Source organism: Megalops cyprinoides, chromosome 17 (assembly GCF_013368585.1).
Source record: "Megalops cyprinoides isolate fMegCyp1 chromosome 17, fMegCyp1.pri, whole genome shotgun sequence".
NCBI classification, from domain to species: domain Eukaryota; kingdom Metazoa; phylum Chordata; class Actinopteri; order Elopiformes; family Megalopidae; genus Megalops; species Megalops cyprinoides.
Window position 1 is genome coordinate 5,985,951 of NC_050599.1, and position 18,544 is coordinate 6,004,494.

At 42.9% G+C, this 18,544-nt stretch overlaps 1 protein-coding gene across 1 annotated transcript in view; it reads right to left on the bottom strand.

Annotated features, from left to right (window-relative positions):
- Positions 1–18,544, bottom strand: part of LOC118792375 (1-phosphatidylinositol 4,5-bisphosphate phosphodiesterase beta-1-like) — a 72,681-nt gene that overhangs the window by 50,157 nt on the left and 3,980 nt on the right. The window contains exons 2-7 of the mRNA XM_036550212.1: positions 11,919–12,059; positions 8,779–8,858; positions 6,558–6,611; positions 5,535–5,610; positions 2,544–2,644; positions 1,274–1,440 (exon numbers count right to left, since the gene is read on the bottom strand). Coding sequence (XP_036406105.1) covers positions 1,274–1,440; positions 2,544–2,644; positions 5,535–5,610; positions 6,558–6,611; positions 8,779–8,858; positions 11,919–12,059 — 619 coding nt within the window. The remainder of the gene's footprint in view (positions 1–1,273; positions 1,441–2,543; positions 2,645–5,534; positions 5,611–6,557; positions 6,612–8,778; positions 8,859–11,918; positions 12,060–18,544) is intronic.

An 18,544-nucleotide genomic window follows, 5' to 3' on the forward strand; every position in this document is an offset into this window, starting at 1 on the left:
AATGGGGAGGGTGGGGGTGTGGCCACGGGGGAAGGCCTAACACCCATGTAATGAATCTCAAGGGATGACTGACAGTGGAGCACACCAATGCTGAAGCTTGTGGGGATGACTGACACCGGTAACATGGTAACTCTGGTGATAACTGAAACTTCCATCAACCCTTGAATTTTCATTAGCAACTGCCATCTCACTCACCCGGGGTCTGTGTACATAAGTACACCCATGTGGTGTAAATGCAATTCCGAAGAGCAGAAACACACATATATCCATGGAGAGATTAATGGACTCATGAAAACACATTGCTTTTAATCTAGATTTGGCATATTCAACACTTACTGCCGTTGATTGATACCAAAAATGAGGCATATTTATTCATTCATTTGCTCCTGATTTGAGCAAGGCCAGGTCTTTTAAACAATACATTGTGACAAGAAAAAATCCGGAAGGCTTCTGATTGCCTTTGTGTTGATACAATAAAAGCCAGGGGTCCACTCTGGTCGAAGTGGCTAAGGAGAACTTTAATCAGCCTAAGTGCGAAGGCCTGTTCTTGGCAAACGCAAACTTGGCCGGCCCGCATCCTGCCCCCTTTCCCTAAAATCTGCAGGGTGTGCCTGCAAGGCCGCATTTAAGTGAGACTGCCACCCCCCCCAACATGGCTCCAGACCTGAGGGCTCCAGATTCTGTTCCTGGACGTGGTCACCATGGTGATGACCCCACCAAGCTTCCGACAGAGACGAGGGGCACGTTCCCCTCATTCCTATGAGAATGTGCTGGAGTTTTTACACTAGCCGTATTCCCACAGTAATAATCATGACGAGGTCCATATAACAAGTGCACGTTGCACATGTTGGTGATTTACAGAAGAGGCACAGTGCAAGACCTACCTATGTTACATAAAATTTGACATGTCTGTGAGTTGAATTTCGCTTTCCTCTCGAAAACCAGTTTGGTTGAAGTGCTAGGCTGTCCCCATTAGGTACAGCAGAATGTTCTGCCTGACTCAGCCCACAGAGTGTGGAAGGCCAGACAAGCCCTGCATTTACAGTTATGGTCACTGAGAACCTGTTCATTCAAACCTCAGAGGAATGTGAAAATCATTGACATATTTTTAAAAATAATAACATGGGTAATGGGAGACGTATGTTCCCTAGACAACATTTCAAACGGGGGGGGGGGGAATATTCCTCGTGGGTGGTTGGGGGGGTGTTGGGCATGTGTCGGGGGGCCGGGCATTCCTGCACTTGAGAAAACACCGGCCTCGTCGGGGGCTGACCTCTCTGCGCCAGGTTGGTGTTGGGTTCATATTTCTCGATGAGCAGCTGCACTTGCTCAGCCTTCAGCGGCGGGTAGAGGATCTCGTTCAGACGCGGGTCCCGCTGCTTGTTGTTGATGAAGTCGGTCAGCTGCTCCAGGGTGAGGTACGGCCGGCTCTTGGCCCCGCTGATAAGCGCGGGACGAAGGAGGTAAGGAGAGCGGAGGGAGGAAGGTGGGAGAGGGGAGTCGGATGAGTTTCGCTCACTCACATTCAGTCTAGCTCCACATTTTCTTCCAGTGCATGTTTTGAGAAACCTAACTTGTGTTTAGCAAAACTAACCAAATCCCCAAAGCAGCATTACTGTATAAAGTGTCAGCTGTTACGCTTCTCAGCTTCTCTGTTTAATATACTTGCAGGGAATGGCGGTAACATTCTCTTTCTTCGTCTCTGTCTTCCCGGGATATTGTAAAACTATCTAATTTAGCAGAAAGAACTCTAACTAAAGCCAAATTATAATTCTATTACTGCTACTGCAAGTAATGCATCAATAATTATGTTATGATGCCATGAACTTACAGTAACTCATGAAAACGGAAACAAGTAAAACGTTTCATCTAATAAACATATACAATGTAATTTTAAACCTTTTTTCATTTCCTCCATCTTCTCCCTTACCTTCCCTTAGGCTAATCCCGCTAGTATTTACTTTAATGGCACTAACAAACCCATTTATTAGCATCGTTTACTAATTTCATTTGTCCTGATTGCATTAACATACAGCCCATCTCCACACAGTAATATTGTACACTAGCAGTCCAATCCCACTTAGAGCGCTTTCACACACTTTCATCTGGCTTTCACAAACGGGTTGCACTCTTCACAGGAGGTGCAAATTGTAGTGATAATATGGGCATTTGCCAAAGCTGTAGGATACACAACTGAATTTCCCTTTGTATATGAAACACAGCAATAATGTATATGAAACACAGCAATAATGTCAATAGACTCTCCCTTAAAAAGTCCCATGTTCTGCTGTGAGTGTTAGGGGACAGATAGGAACAGATAGATGGATTTAACATCACATTACATTACATTACATGCATTCAGTGGATGCTTTTATCCACAGTGACTTCCATCACAATAAAACAGAATAGAGCATAACACTATTCAAGCCCTACCACAAGTTACCTTGAGCACTCTGACAAAAGCCATGACAACAGAGAACCTTTAGTGTGATTCATTGACATCATAGAATGCTGATCTCAAAGACCAAAAAGGGCAGTCTTACAATTCTGAGAAGATGTGGTCTATCTCTGGTCTCGGGCAAATGCTGCCGATGAAAGCTCTGAATATCTCGGGGGTGAAGTCCTCCTGTGGGATGGAATCATTCTGTGGAAGAAAGCCAATCAGACGAGGGTCAGTAACAGCAACCATCTTTGCAGATCTAGGTAAAATTATATCGCTATGTGTAATGCCACTGATGCATTTGTTATGCTCAAATACATTAGCAATTTCCACTGTTTGCTGTGATGTATCACTTTGTGCCAGGGTTAATGATCAGAATAACACCACTGTTTTTTTCCCCTTATTATTGTCATTTATTTCACTGACACATCTACAAAGGCTGTTTTCCTATGCACTCCTCTGTTGATTTACCCAGGAATCTTGCAGAAAACTTCTTCCAGCTTTCCTTGTTTAGTAGTAAGGTCAGCTACAGCCAAGTATGAACTTACTATATTTGTCCATTTTGATACAACACAATCTCAACTCGCATATTTTCGGATCTTCCATGTAACTCAATACTGTGTTTTCATACTAAAAAAAAAAAGTTTTATCCTTTATCTAAAAACAACATTTTTGATGAGTAAATGCATGGGGAATGTAAGATGAATGTAAGGGAGAAGAAGAAAAGTAATATTAAAAAATCCAAGTTTGGGCATTTAATGTGTGGCTGTGTGAGACCACATTCAGATTCTGCTTGTTTAAATCATGTTAGATGGCACCGAAGTTAATGGCTGTAATGAGTCAGACCTCAAGGTCACCGTGGTTATTTCTGTGTGGTTACACCACAGACAGGCCTAACTGTCTGTGCCCCAGAGGTATGAGTTGAGCCCCACCATTTGCGTTAAAAACCAGTTATTAACAAAGCCGCCCCACTGGTCAGTGTTTCTCCCACATCTTCAACTGCCACTCTCCACGGCAACAGGCACTCGTAATGTCCACCTGGACAGCTCAGAGTGAAAGGTCACGCCGAGCTTTGAGGACGATTTACTTTTTTGTAGGCACTGCCGAATGAGGCATGGACACCGAGACGTGGCGAGACGCTTTTTGAGTCATTTAAGGAAAACAAGACTGTGGCAACACTAGCGCTAACATTTATTTTTAATTAATTGCGCATCCCGACAACAACAAATTCCCCCCAGACCTTAAAAAAAGCAATAGATTTTTTTTTAGCCTCATTAACTGCCTGTGGTGTGTGTATGGGTTCCCAGCCTGTAAAGCATACTAATTGGAAGCAATGCTGCACAATCCCATTTGTGATGAGGACCAAATTATTAACATTGCACAGTATTTATCCCAGTTTTCCCCCCACTAACATCACGCCTCACAGAATATGGTTTTGTTTTGCTCTTTCATTATGTTTTTTGTGGCTCATTAATATTAGTTTTGCTTAATAGCTGGCCCTGATGGAGAGGTGTGGGGGGGGGGGGGGGGGGTGGGTAAATTCACAAGGACAATGAGCAGTTAGTTTTAGACAGCTGTCACGGTCAATGAATCAACATGGCGGACAGGGATGAAACATTCCCCTTCTCTAATTGGACCCCATAGCACTTCTGGAACCCTCCGGTGGAATCAGTGGAACACGGAGGATTAACTCGTAGCTGCCCGCCTCCGGTGTGTTTTGGGGTCGATTGAACACGACTTAAACAGAGACCTTAACAATTTCGGTTTAAGCTGGACTCTCCAGCGTGGCGATGATGCAGCCTTCAGTTCTTCCGAGCAGTTATCTGTCAAGGGAACTTCAACCGTATTAACCGGGCCAGCTCCTTCTAGTTTGAACGGAGCTCCCGAGCAGAACTCTAGCACCATACCAAAACACCTGTTAGGCGGGCACAGGTGTCGGGTTCTTCTAAGGACTAAGCGTGACAACTTCTGCCCAGGGATCAGCGCAAGATCCGAGCCCATCTGGCGGCGACACTTCCGCGGTGACAATGACCTACCCTCTCCCAGCAGCTGCTGGTGAAATGGGAGCACCTCCAGAAACAACAGCAGGACAGGTGTCCTCTTATCTCCCCGCATGCACAGTAAGCATCTACCACTTTGTAGGACCGCCGCAGGACTCCCTCTCATAAGGGGCAGCTGCACCTCGGAGCACCTGCACTTCACTTTCCCGCGGCCAGGATCAGTGCCTCTCAGGGGGTGCGGGGGTTTTGAGCAGAGTGCTGGAACGGGCGGCGCTCCTGCCAGCTGATCCTCTTGCACAGGCACGCCTGGAACCGATGTGGCCGGCAGTGAGGCGTGCGGTTAAAAGGCTGCTGCCGCCGTGACTCACGTCCGGTGAAGCGGGACAGATACAGCAGCACTCCCCCCCGCCCCTCCCCCCCGCCAGACAGCGGGACAGCATGACCCAGCTGCTGCATCTGGGAAAGCACTGCGCCCCCTCCGAAAATGTAGCACGGAAACTATTCGAAACTGAAACTGTGCCCAGCAGAAGTCAGAAGTCAGCCAGAGTCTCGATGTCAGTGTCAGCGGAGACCCCTGAGCCTGAAACTCGCCTATTAACTGCTGATTTAATCAGTCAGGTGGGCGATCCTTATTTAAATTGTTGCTGAAAAATGATCAAAAAAAACATCCTGGACAACTTGCGGATGAAACGTTCTTAGGCTCCATGAGCCTTCTCTGGAGACTATAGACATCCAAACATCGTCCCAATGGCTTTTACTAAGCTCTGACCAATGGAGCTCTATGTGTTAAAACTATCGACTGGACGGTTTGATGAGAACAGCTACATCAATTGCATGCCCTGTGTCAATACGCCTCTGTATCTGGGATTTTTGGCATTGTCACCGCTGAAATTAGTCAAAACCTACCTTCAGTCATCGTAAGGGAAAGTTCTATTCAGCGGGAATATCGCACCTTTCCAGAACAACCCAGAAAGAAAAAAAAAATCATCGCCGTAAAGAATAAATCGCCGTAAAGAATAAAGTGAATGAAGACAACTGTGACGGCAAAAGCAATGAGAAAATTATGCCTGGAAAAAAGAACAACTAATCCTCACCCTGCCTGAAGGCAGATTGCAGTTCTCCAGGGCTGTCTCCACACGCTTTCTGTCTGCCGAAAACATCCGGAAAATGCTGCAAACAGACCACAATTTAAAACACGGCACAAACCACCACGGCATAATGATAAATGACACCGTATTAACTTTTAACATTAACATTAAACATTTAACATTAAACATTAAACATTCAACATTCAACATTCGTCACTTAATATGTCATCATTTTCATGGTGGTGCACTGACAAATTAGAATTCAGAGAGGAATTGTGTTATGTTGATCTGATTTAAGTAAGCAGTTTATTTGCGTGAAATTTAAGCAAGATTGTGAATACACATTGAAATCATGTGTTCAGCCAATACTCGTGTGTTAAAAAGTGACACGTATTTGTGAACTCTTCAGTCCACGAGTCCATGATGGATTTGCCTTCGTTAGTTCAGGTCCAGCCCAGTCACACACACAGTATGTGGATATGTTATCTCTTATGAGTGCGTCATTCAGTCCTGATAAAATAATGTGCTGGAGAGCTTGTGCATGCTGAAGATGGCCCCTCTTTGTTTACAAGGCTGTGTCGGGGTTTACAGTTGTAACCTTCTGGCTAGTGAGCAGATCGTGACTCACGCTCTAACACTGCAAGCAAAAGTTCTGCACTCACATTCCTATTTATTTTGGAGAGTTCAAGTTTAGCTGTCTGTGTGTTTTACCTATATTCATGACAGTATCAGTGCTGTAGTTTGCACTGTTTTTTTTTTTTGAACATTACTAGACACCTAGAAAACATCGTTACTTTGCAAAGTAAGATCCAGTCTTGATCCAGATTCTTTGTTGTAGTGCAGCGATGCGCACTTCTTACCCTACTGAAGTGGATAAATGGCCAAATACTGTGCCAGCACGACTCTACTCTTCTTCTCATGTCAAACACGTGCAGATGAGGCAGTGCAACTTAATTTTCCCACGAGAGCTTGAGCATTGCCAGGCAGAGGTCACCCGTGCACGCTGTTTAAATGTGCGTTTCGACTCACTTCTTTACAGGAATGCGTCCCTCCGGGTTCAGCTGCAGCTTCAGCCTTGTATACCTGTTAATTTGAAATAACATGACAATGACACGTCAAGGTATGGCATTAATGCGAGGGCTCAGACAAGGTTTTAGGTGTCTATGCATATGTGAGCTTGTGAATGTCCATATGTTGTATATACGTATTTGTGTGAATGTGTACACACACTGTACACACACACACACACACGCACACACATGTGAGTGTGTGTGTGTGTACACCTGTGCGTATGTGTGTGTGTGTACACCTGTGCGTGTGTGTGTGTGTGTGTGTACACCTGTGCGTATGTGCGTGTGTGTGTGTACACCTGTGTGTATGTGTGTGTGTGTGTACACCTGTGCGTATGTGTGTGTGTGTACACCTGTGTGTGTGTGTGTGTGTGTGTGTGTGTGTATGTGTAAGTGCGTGTGTGTGTGTAAGTGTGTGTTTGGGTGTATGCCTGCGTGTGTGTGTGTGTAAGTGTGTGTACACCTGTGCGTATGTGTGTGTGTGTACACCTGGGTGTATGTGTATGTGTGTGTGTGTAAGTGCGTGTGTGTGTGTAAGTTGTGTGTTTGGGTGTATGCCTGCGTGTGTGTGTGTGTGTGTGTGTGTGTGCGCGTGTGTATGTGTAAGTGCGTGTGTATGTGTAAGTGCGTGTGTGTGTGTAAGTTGTGTGTTTGGGTGTATGCCTGCGTGTGTGTATGTGTGTGTGTGTGTGTGTACACCTGTGCGTATGTGTAAGTGCGTGTGTGTGTAAGTTGTGTGTTTGGGTGTATGCCTGCGTGTGTGTATGTGTGTGTGTGTGTGTGTACACCTGTGCGTATGTGTAAGTGCGTGTGTGTGTAAGTTGTGTGTTTGGGTGTATGCCTGCGCGCGTGTGTGTGCGCGTCTGTGCTTTGCATATGTTTATTTTTTCTGGCAGGTGTCACACAGACCCTGAATGTTTTACACGGCCATTAAGGGCAGCAGCAGACACAATGACAAAACTAAAAATAGCTCCTGCAATACGAGCTTGCATGGAGCACTCGGTGATAAGTGGCTTTTCACAAATAATTAATGCTCATTATACGCTCCACCTCCGAACTGTTTTGTCTGCTCGGAGCAAAGTCAAAACAGTAATGGTTAACTGAACTACGACGACTGCTTTCTCTGCCATGCTGAAGCTATTCTAACCTCAACGGACACAGGCCTGAACACAGAGCGGCGGAAATCCTGGCTGAATACACCGCGGTTAATACACCATTACAGTCACTCCTTTCAGCTTTCGAAAATAAAGACGATTGACATATTTTCCATTTTGGAAAGGTGCATTAAGCAAAAACTAGCTGGCAAAAGTCAGTAAGTAAAAAGAAAAACCCGTTCTGAGACAGTAGACACGCGACATCACGGCAGCATTCTGCAGAGACAGCTCTGTACGTCAGCGCAGCTCTCAGCAGAAATGAACTGGCGCATGTTTACCCAAGCCTTTGCCATACTCTCTGCAGATGTGCAGGGTGTCGCTGACGTCAAAGGCTTCTGCTAAAAAGAGGTCGCCTAAAAGTGCTGCCATGTTCAAGGAACAAGGCTTCCCACATGATTCAGTATATCCATGATTCAAAAAAATTTGGTAAACAGGAGCGGTTTATTGCAGCTCTCTGTTACGCTTAATACCACTTTATGTTCCTTTCTTGGCGGCAGATAAGAATCAAACTGCTGGGGGTCGGGGGGGGGGGGTGTCAAAGATGGATCAACCAATGTTTGTATTGAGGAATCCCTATATGGTAAGGAGAAACTATCAATGCACAACAACATGACTAGCTACAGTACTGATTAATCATTCAGTTTGATTTTTTAATGGGAAGAAATAAAAAAAAACATGCTGGCAGCAAAAGGAGAAAAAAATTACATCAGTACAGCCGATGCAGAGAAATCCCATCAACCTAGAGTGCAGGGCTGTTGAGTGGCCTCCTCCAACGCACAATTCCCCCCGGCTTTGAGCGGAGAGACCGCGACCCTGAACCGAGAGATTAAATCATGGTAGTAAGAGCTAGCGAAAGCCGCTGATCTGAACCCATCTGACCTTTTGGCCCCTGCCTGCCCTGTGGCATAAAAATGGTGTGAAAAAAATCGCTTTCCGGCCCCTGCCTGGGATCTCTCTTGGCTTACATTTGGTGGCTGTCGCGTGCAGTGAATCGCTCTGTCGGGCAGGCTGAGGTACTGTACTTACACTTTCTCTAGACAGGCCTCCCTGGACATGTTCTGTGCGAGCAGGTTGGACGCCAGACTGAACAGCTCATCGGCCCACTCCTGAACAAGGACGTGAAGACGGACAAACAGAAGCGGTTTGACGAGAAGTTTGGGAGAGGAGCAGGGGCGGCTGTGCATTTCAGCTACAGACAGAACTGGGTTACGGCTACACACTGAGACTGGCAGCTTGATGGATTCTGCGGAAAATACATTTACAACGCTTATTCTTCAGGTCTGAAACCTGCAAAAAAAGGTTTAAAAATCAATTCTGAACAACAAAGAACATAAAATATCCACTTAACCTTTCCTGTATCAATGTTGACAGACATTGTGATTGATGAGAGGCGAGTCTTAATAGGTAAGAGCTGTGATCCATACCACCATTCTTTGGGTTCCTCCCGGCAATTTCCCAATGATGTCAAATGCTTGAACAATTTATGACAGATAAAATTAACATATCCTTTACTGTTAATAAAAAGGTAGCAGTATGCTTTTTTCCCACTCAGCAGAAAGCAAAAGGCAGGGCAAACTGAACCATGGATTGGAAGAATTACGCCAGAGAACAGCTTGAAAGACCCTAAGGCACAGCTACTGGGGCATGTTTTGAAGGGACTGGCAGTTGCCAATTATGTGGAATCGATATTTACAAATGATTACACAAATAGCCTTGGGAAGGCAGTTTTTTATATGATGTAATAAATTCATAAATTCATTTTCAAAATTGTTCATGGACACTGGAGCCACTAGACGTGGCAAAAATGTACAACAGAAAGATGCAGCCTCCACCAGAAACAAACATGTCAATAAGCGGGTTCAACTTTGACAGCTCAAAGGTTTGTATTCTCCATGCCTTGACTATCATGGAAAGGTCATTATCCTCTGTGTTTGGATTAGTGTCATTATCCTCTGTGTTTGGATTAGTATAGAAAGGTCTGCATTCACTACTCCTGATACACAGAATATGGAAAGGAAAGGACAGGAAAGGAAGAAAAAGTGACTATGTCTGGCAATAGCATGGAGAATGGCCAGTCCGACCTTATTACTACAGACACAATGGCAGGAGCTACAGCGGAAACGTGGAAAATAATTCTAACAAGTGTTACAATATATAATGCTGACCCTTTGATCAAGGCGGAGGAAATGACTGCATCCACTCTGGGAACTGCAGCCGCTTTCAGAGAATGCACTGCTGCTCGGAAGTAGGGCTGAAGTTCAGGCAGCTTTTGTGCGCATTCTAAATGGCTGGTGAGAAACTGGCTTTTGTGAATGCTTTCTGGCTTGGTGGTGTCAGTGTGAAATGGCAGGGTGCTGAAAGCAGGTTCTGAACAGTAGATTTTGTGAGAGAGAGAGTGTGTGTGTGTGTGTGTGTGTGTGTGTGTGTGTGGTGTGTGTGCTCCTGCTGCTCAAGGAAGCCAATTCTTGTATGAGGTTCACTGAAACAAAATGCTTTAGGTTCAGTTCATTTTTTCATGCTTCTGTGGTTACATTAAGTTATGTTTCAATGGTTGGGTTGAGGTCTCTATGGTTCTGTGGTTTGGTAGGAGATTTCCATATATAAACAAAAGAGGGAGCAAATTATCAAAGGAATGAAGTTTGCTGAGACTTTTTTGGTTGCTGAGACTTTTGCATGGCGGTGTACAAAAGCAGTATGTGTTTTCAAAGATCTGGTAGATACAACAGAGAAGTATCTGGCATATTGAAAGATGGCTGAAATAATGTTTTAAGAAAATACACCTGTTTCAAAAACAGCACTACTGTTTGGATGTGTAAAACATTACAAATCATTCTCCTTACATATTGTCAGTTTTTTAAGTGACAGGCTGGCTGCAGCCAATATATATTTCATGTGGTTGCATATTAAGGTTTCTTAATCTATACAGAAATTCCAAAAAAGTTTTGAGAAAATAATCGTATTATATATGTTGTTGATGTGGGATAATTTCTGGCTCTGAAAAACTGTTTCCCGCTCTAGTCCACTGTAAATTTGTAAACACATATGGTACTGTATACATTGTAACATTTCTATTTGTGTCACATTGCTATCACAATGACAACTGGCATCACACATAATTGCCACATTAGCTGGTTAGCTGGCAAAGCCTGTTTTCTTTGCCTCTCAATAGTCAAGATTAGCAAAAGCAGAATGTTCTTCTGTATGTCTGCAAAGTACCGAGTTGATTCCAGTTAGCTGCATCTGTTGAGATCAATGCTAAGTAAGTCTTATAACTGAGCTGCCTCTTTATACATAAATGAATTGTTACACCCCCCTACTAAAGTCAGTTTTTAAAATGGTGCTAAGGAAGACTGAAGATATTGCAATTTTAATGGCTACATGTAACCAAGTCTTTGCTTTTTGAGTGTTTTCAGCAGTAAATACAATGAAATATTTTCAAAACAAAACTAATTTATCATCAAAATCCTCTGTATTACCAGACTTGCAACCAAATGGGGGGGGGGGGGGGGGGCACAGATCAGTAATTAGAATTCAGAAACACTGCAGGCATCAAAGATCAGCTTAAAATCACATTCCTTGAGATTACATGTCAAAAAATATGACTAAACATGATTGGACACATCTAAGTTTAGACCAGGTTGATCTGCCACTCAGAGCTGCCTTTTCACTCAGTGCTGACCTTTACTAATTTCACAGCATGACAGCGATTTTTATGTAAGCAAATGACCTGCATCAGAAAGGATGCCCTTAGAAGACCTTTAGTGGGTGACAGATCTACTCTTTTTTGGTATGAAATGACCTGATTCTGTTGAAAATCTTTACATAGTTGTTTGAGAAATCACAAGAACATTTTGTAAAGACACTATATGATATTAGGCAAAAATGTGTATTTAGCTTCTCCATTTTCACATATTAAGCAACTTCTTTTCTATTAATGGCACTGGCGTTTACCAATGAAAGAAAGTTTGTTTATTATATGTTGCATTAATAACCCTTAATATTTGCATGTTGACAAACGCCTTGAAATTCATTGTCAATGCAAGGATTAGTCTACATTCAGAAATGTTGTTTTTCCAGTGCTTTCCTTTAAACCTGCAAAGAAATGGCATTTAAACTAAAGCTGGTCTCGCTGCCAGCGCCTGCAGTGAAAAGCGTACTGGCCGTACCTTGGCGACTTCCTCCTGAAATGCCATGAAGTTCAAATAGGCGATGTTGACCATGTCCGGACCGCTGACCACGGTCAGCAGTTTATTCTCTATCCTGCCGACCATGTTCCCCACATCCAGCAGCTCTCGCAGCTTGGCTTCCTGGAAAACGGGCAGAGAGCACTCCCTCACGGTTCCAGCAAAAAAAAAAGGTATTTACATCCCATAATATTCCCCCCTACATCCCATAATATTCCCCCTACATCCCATAATATTCCCATACACCACATGAAACAATTTCAATTAAAAAAAAAACACAACATATGTAACACAATAAAACACAATGCACAGTAATAATAATAATAATAAAAAAAACAATTTAACAAATGTAGGAAACAAGCTTGCTTTGGCCTCCTGGCACTACAACAGAGAGGCAGCCCTCTTCAACAAGAGCAACAATCCCACCCATCCAGGGTCTCTGTAAATAATAAAACACTGAGCTCCTTGAACACATAGTCACTTGTGTTCATCCAGCCACTTGTTGAGCCAATAAATGAATTACTGGTTTGGACAGACTAACTCTCTGGCACTCTGAGAGCAGGGGCGCCCAGCCCTGTACTGAGTTATGGGATAACAGTAGGAACATAATGGTAGGTTGCATTCACATGCATCATCTGTTTGTACTGTAGATATTATCAGAGAGGGGACATCTTCCTGGCCATGGGCTTGTCACTCTTCTCTCTTCTGCCAGGTGCAAATATAGAAAATATAAGAATGCAGAATAACAGGGCATCCATCATAAACTCAAAATCCCTTCTAATCCAGACAAGAAAGCTGATAACTCTTATCATGAAATACCCAAACTTTTTACTTTTTAGTCCTGTGCATTTGGCTTTCCAGAGCTCCTGAGAAGATACCCCCAATTTGTAAATGTTCAATAATTTATACCCTTAAATTATCGTGATCCTGTTAATTGCTAATTTAAGCCACTGAATCACTCGTAATTGGACCTCCAAAAGGAGTAATTCAGACCTTCAGTTAACACTCTTATTTCACACCCCAAAATTACCTCAAATTACTTAAACTTACCCTCAAAATGGTCTGAACGGGTTAATGATTAAGCTGAACCTCACTTTAATTAATATTCTATTCCATTCTCTGTGCGTGTAATGTGTGCATGTAACTCCCAGTCCTAGTCAAAGGACCTCACTGTGAATGCTGGGATAGGTGTTACCTGAGCTCCCCATTGATTAAGCTTGATTGAGCAGTTAATTAAATCCTGATCTGGGTTTGACATCTTGAGAGTTATCTTCCATAAATCCTCAGTGGAAGCAATTTGTAGCAAGAGGTATATTTGTGTTATAATATGACAAAAGAGAAGATACTTCTTTTAGTTATTTTGCTAGTATGTGCCCATTAAACAAACATAGCATAATTTGTGTACTAATATAGTATAATTAAATATAATTAGTTGATGCTGGTGTAGGGCTACATGCAAATTACACACTTATTATCAATGCACTCTTGTAATGTAGCCTCTTTAAATATGTCAATATGAAACATAATATTCATGAAATATTCATAATATTCATGAAACAATGTTAATCATGAAACAACATGTTAATCTTTCCCCAAAAAGACCTCTTTGAATGTATTTATGAAATCCAAATGATACTGACTCACAGAATGGACCAAAATATCTTGATTAAAATATGGAAACAATTTTTACTATAGACTTAAAAATCCATTCAAAATTGAATTCGAAAGTCATTTTCAAAAGTTCATAAGAACAGTAACAGTTTGTACGTTTTAAAAGTTTGGGCCAACAGTTTGGGCCAACACTGAAACTGTTTCAAAAATTACTGCATAAATCAGGTTTTTACAATAACAGTATTTGTCATCTCTTCCAACAGGATTCACACATAGTGTACACAGAAATGAACAAACACTCGGTGGGTAGTTTCCGCTGTGCGTGTAATGCATAATAATGATCTTTTCTTTTGACTGTTTAAACGTCTATGTGGTGTACAAAACAACTCTTCCAGTCTAATTAACACAGCAAAAAGCTGCCAAGGATTTTGCGGTGAAAGCAAATTAGCTCCCACTAATTTTCTCCATCAAACAATGAGGTGTTCTGTGCTGTGTACTGCTGATAAATGTCCTCCTCTCAACTCCCTTCCTCCCCATCAGATGAAACCGCTCGCTATTGTCTGGCTGAACTCCGCTGTTTTATTCTGGACCTCTTTTTTGGCACGGCCCAAACTAGCAGCAGAGTGCTCTATCCTTCACTTTGAGTTTCAAACAGTTCTTACACAGCACAATGAGTTCAATGAACACAGAAGTGAACCAAAAATTACTATAACAGCTTAAAACAAATTAAAGTTTGCTTAAATTTGTTTCTCAAAGGTAAACACATCCTACCCGCTACATTCAAACTAAAAACCTCACTTTGTATGTTACCAACAAATGCCGTTACAGCAAAAAATCTGTTCCTGTGACGTGTAATTAATATGCTATATGGTTTGGAGGCCTAATGTACTTCAGTACGGTCGATATGTAATTAACCAAATACACTCTTTATCAATTTATGCCAGAGTCTCCCATTTGACTCCAGTCCAATGACTCAAGTCAGTCTACATCAATAAGCTCCGCCTGAGATATGCCTGATATGAGTAGGCAAATCAACAATCTTCAGCTGAGGAAGATGGACAGAGAGGAAATCCAGAATAAAACCTTGGGAAGTGTGGACATGTAAATGGCATGCAATTAAGCTGCACTCAAATTGTCAAAATGCAATTTCCTCAATAGCACCACCATTAAAACTAGAAGAAAATACCTCTAATTTGTCACAACAAGATGCCAGAGCCCTTCATTTTGAATTGATATTTGCGTCCTTTCTAACAACGATCAAATACAGCATGTTTTATCTTTGACTTGATATTGGTATGCAAAACAAAATCCAAACAATTTTGACCGCTGACTTTGCAATTAAAGACATGAACGAGACTGGAAAATTCCCATGAAATTTGACACCTTGAAAATACCCAGCAAGGACATTTTTAATCACGGTGATGTTACACTTGCCTCTTTCTTTTTTTGGCCAACTCATGCTATCTATGCGTAATTCTAGCCATTTAAAAGATGAGACGCCAAATCCAATCACAATGACAAAGCCAATCACAGCTGTGAATGGACTGAGCTGCCAGCAAGGCCTTTGTTCAATCTAACTGTAATGCTTTTAGTTCTTAAAGGACCACTTTGCCAAAAAATGAAAATGTGGACATACTGCTACATGTCTTTATGCTCTTACTTTGTTGTAATAGCGAAGAACACGTGATAATTGTAACATGCTTCCTGGTTTTACAATCTGATTCGGACTATCAAGCCCACACACAAAGCAGAGAATGGACAGCTACAGCTATCCTTCTTCTGTGGATTGTAGAAATTTACATTTGCAGATCGCGTCGCTGTCTTCTTCTTAAATAAAAGCTTTTCTTGATCACTAAAACATGCGGTAAATCCCAAATGCTTAGCTAAGATGATGATACGATTCACTCTTTGTACAATGAGTTCTTATGTATTTGTATGCATATTCATTTTAGCAGGGCACTGGCCCTACGCTAACAAATAGAAGGAGTGTAACCTGCCTCACAGCTTATTCTAGGGACTGGAAGCAGATGGGAAGGAAGTGAGATGGCACCTGTTGTTTCGACTAACAATTATCAGCATTTCAATTAAAGACAAAATGTCCTCGGTGTTCACACATTGAGAGTTTCTATGGAGACTGGAAAGTATGGTGCTTTGCAAGGGATTAGAAACCAGGTGTCCATTCATAGATCATTTATTAAAGAGGGGGGAAAGGTCACATACTGACCTCAAATTGTGTAAGAGAAAGGAGGTTTCCCCCTGGTGATATCAGTTCTGTGTTTTTCAGCATGCACATCTGCTGATATCTCTCTCATATTTCTGTTGATCTGCAATAGCAGCGCCCCACCTGGGAGTCAAAATTCTATAATATAAGTCCAGTTTCATGACTAGAGGGGACTCTATATTTAAATAAAAAAGAACTTCTGAAGTGCTGTGTCAAGGTGTACAATCCTCTTAGTCATTTTAAATATTATTGCAACGGGTCCATCCATCAAGGAAGGAATTAGAACAAGTAGTGTAGTGGTTTGACCTCACTCTACATCATCAGTCACCCACATGGGACCATTCACACTCCTGGTTAAGTGCAATTCCCTGACCATCATACCACACAACTGTCAGGCACTGACAAAGGGTTACTTAACCACAGCAGGGAATGGAAAACAAGGTTGTTTTCCACTAATCGTGTGACCAAGTTGTTATCCTTTGAAATCTGCTTTTCAGCAATTTATCGTGGAAAAACAGCTCCTGGCCCATGATATGAATTACGCGTGCAGGATTACCACAGCAGAACAAACAAGACGAGAACTCGCCTGCAGTGGACAGACAGGAATTCTGCTGGAAGAGCATAACTTGCGATCTGTCTTTGATCTTACAGAAGGCCGTGCCCCCAACAGATAGCAGTTGTGTTTTCAGAGAGATATAACTCATACTTTCCCTTAGGGCTGTGAATCCCCTGTCTTGTCTCCTGGTGACGTCAGACAGGAACAGGAAACCAGTTTATGATGGTCTCTATGTCTGATGCACGGTGAATAGTATGCCCTGTTTAGTGTCGGACTTCACTTGGTTTCAGTAGTAAGAGTGCACGTGTGTGTCTCTTTCTGGGAAATCATAAATTATGATTAGGAAATTAGGATCAGAAGATAGTGAAATATCAATTCTAACTGTCCCCGTCACCTGATGACTTTAATCCTCCAGTACATAGTAAATACCTGGTTTTCTGTGCTTTTCTTCCATGTTTTTTTCTCTATTCTATGCTTTTGTTCTGAGTACTGCCACTTCCTCAGAAATCAGTCAAAACTGAATGATTTTATACTTTATTCTTCCTTTCACCTGTCCACGTTCTTCATTCTTCTTTTCTCAGGAAAACATAGCGTTTGGATGGCTGTTACAACAGTGACCCTCCGCAGTGACGTTTCAGTCGGGTTCAGTCAGCACGCGCAGGTATAATATTACACAAGAGCTCAGCGCGGGGTAGCAGAGCTTCCTGCTCCTGACCTGTTGTGGTGAGGTTTTGACATTAAGAGAAAGCGTCTCAATGTGCTCACATGACGCACAGCTCAGCCAAGGACGGATAATCTCTGTCCCGGGGGGCGGGGGGGGGGGGGGGGGGGGGGGGGGGGTGGGTGCTCCGACCTTCACCTGAGCCATCCTGACGTACAGCGCCCTGCCAGTTCCCTTTGAAGTTTTCTAACAGGCCCCTGCAGTCTGCCTCTGGGCCTACACTGTGTGCGGCTTCGGCAAGAGGTGCCGAGATACACGACTCCCGGCCCGGTGCGGCCCTGGAGGTGGGGTTTAATTAGGCCGCCCGTGTGCATGTGGAGAGCGGTCGGAGGAGAGCCCCGAGGCCACTGTCGCTGGGTGCAGGGAGGCGGGAGCCGAACGACGTCCGCCATCGGGGTTCACAGCTCTGCCGGGACCCTGTAAGGTGCCACCGACTGCTCTGTGCACAGCAAATAAATAAATACTGTGCATACGCCGGCCTAGGAGATGGATGCAGTGCCTGGGCTGTTTCACATGCTGTCAGTGAGAGCAGTCACCTGCGGACCCGGTGTGCTAATCCATTTCACATCATCCCACACGCGGCAAGCGGGGCTGGCCCGAGCGAGTTCTCCGCAGAGAAAATCTATTAATTCTGCTAACCCCTGCGTGAGGCCTGGGTTGTAAAGCCTTCACACTCTGAGTGAAATGAGATGAGATCAGATAAGATAATGCTCTCGTGTCTAGAGAAATTTGCTTTACTTTGAATCATTGCTCCATCTTAAACAGCAGTGCTGTAAGGAAAAAAAAAAAACAGCAGACATATCCCTTGTATGCATACAGACACATGCAGACAAAAATACAACTGAACACGTGGAATATAAACAGCGTACGACAGAAGGTTGCTTTCCTAAGGCTGTGTTGTTGTGTGCTGTTTATCTGCTGATCTGCTTTTTGGGTTCAGTTCAAACTGATGTAAGACTTATGGTGGGTAATAGAGATAGTCCTGGGAGCTCTGCCAGTTTGTAGTATTACAATCTCCACGAAATGATACAACTACAAGCCAGAATTCAAATGAATTAATAAAGATATGAATCCAATACAAACCCTAATGCTTTCACCTTAATTTGTATTTAATTTGCATAGGTAATACAGTTTCTCAGTGATATTGAAATACCCTAATTTATACAAAGGTGTCACTGGACTTGGTAATTGCCTCCAAATATACTCACCATTTCAACTTCTCTTTTGCTCAAAGAACATTACAAACCAAATAAAAGTGACTAAAACATTCAGAGACGCGCTCTTCTGGATGCAATTTTCAGTCTTTATCCGGCTTTTTCCAAGCAGGCAAACTGGATGAATTGATAAAAGTGTCCCATTGCTGCTTCAGATTATCCAAATTTAGTAGTCTGAGAGTGATTAAAAAGACATATTGAGCCTTGGGCTCTCAAGGGATTATGGGTAATAATTTGCAATGGTATGAGGAACGCCAGGAGGAATGTATGCGTTCAACAGCTCTG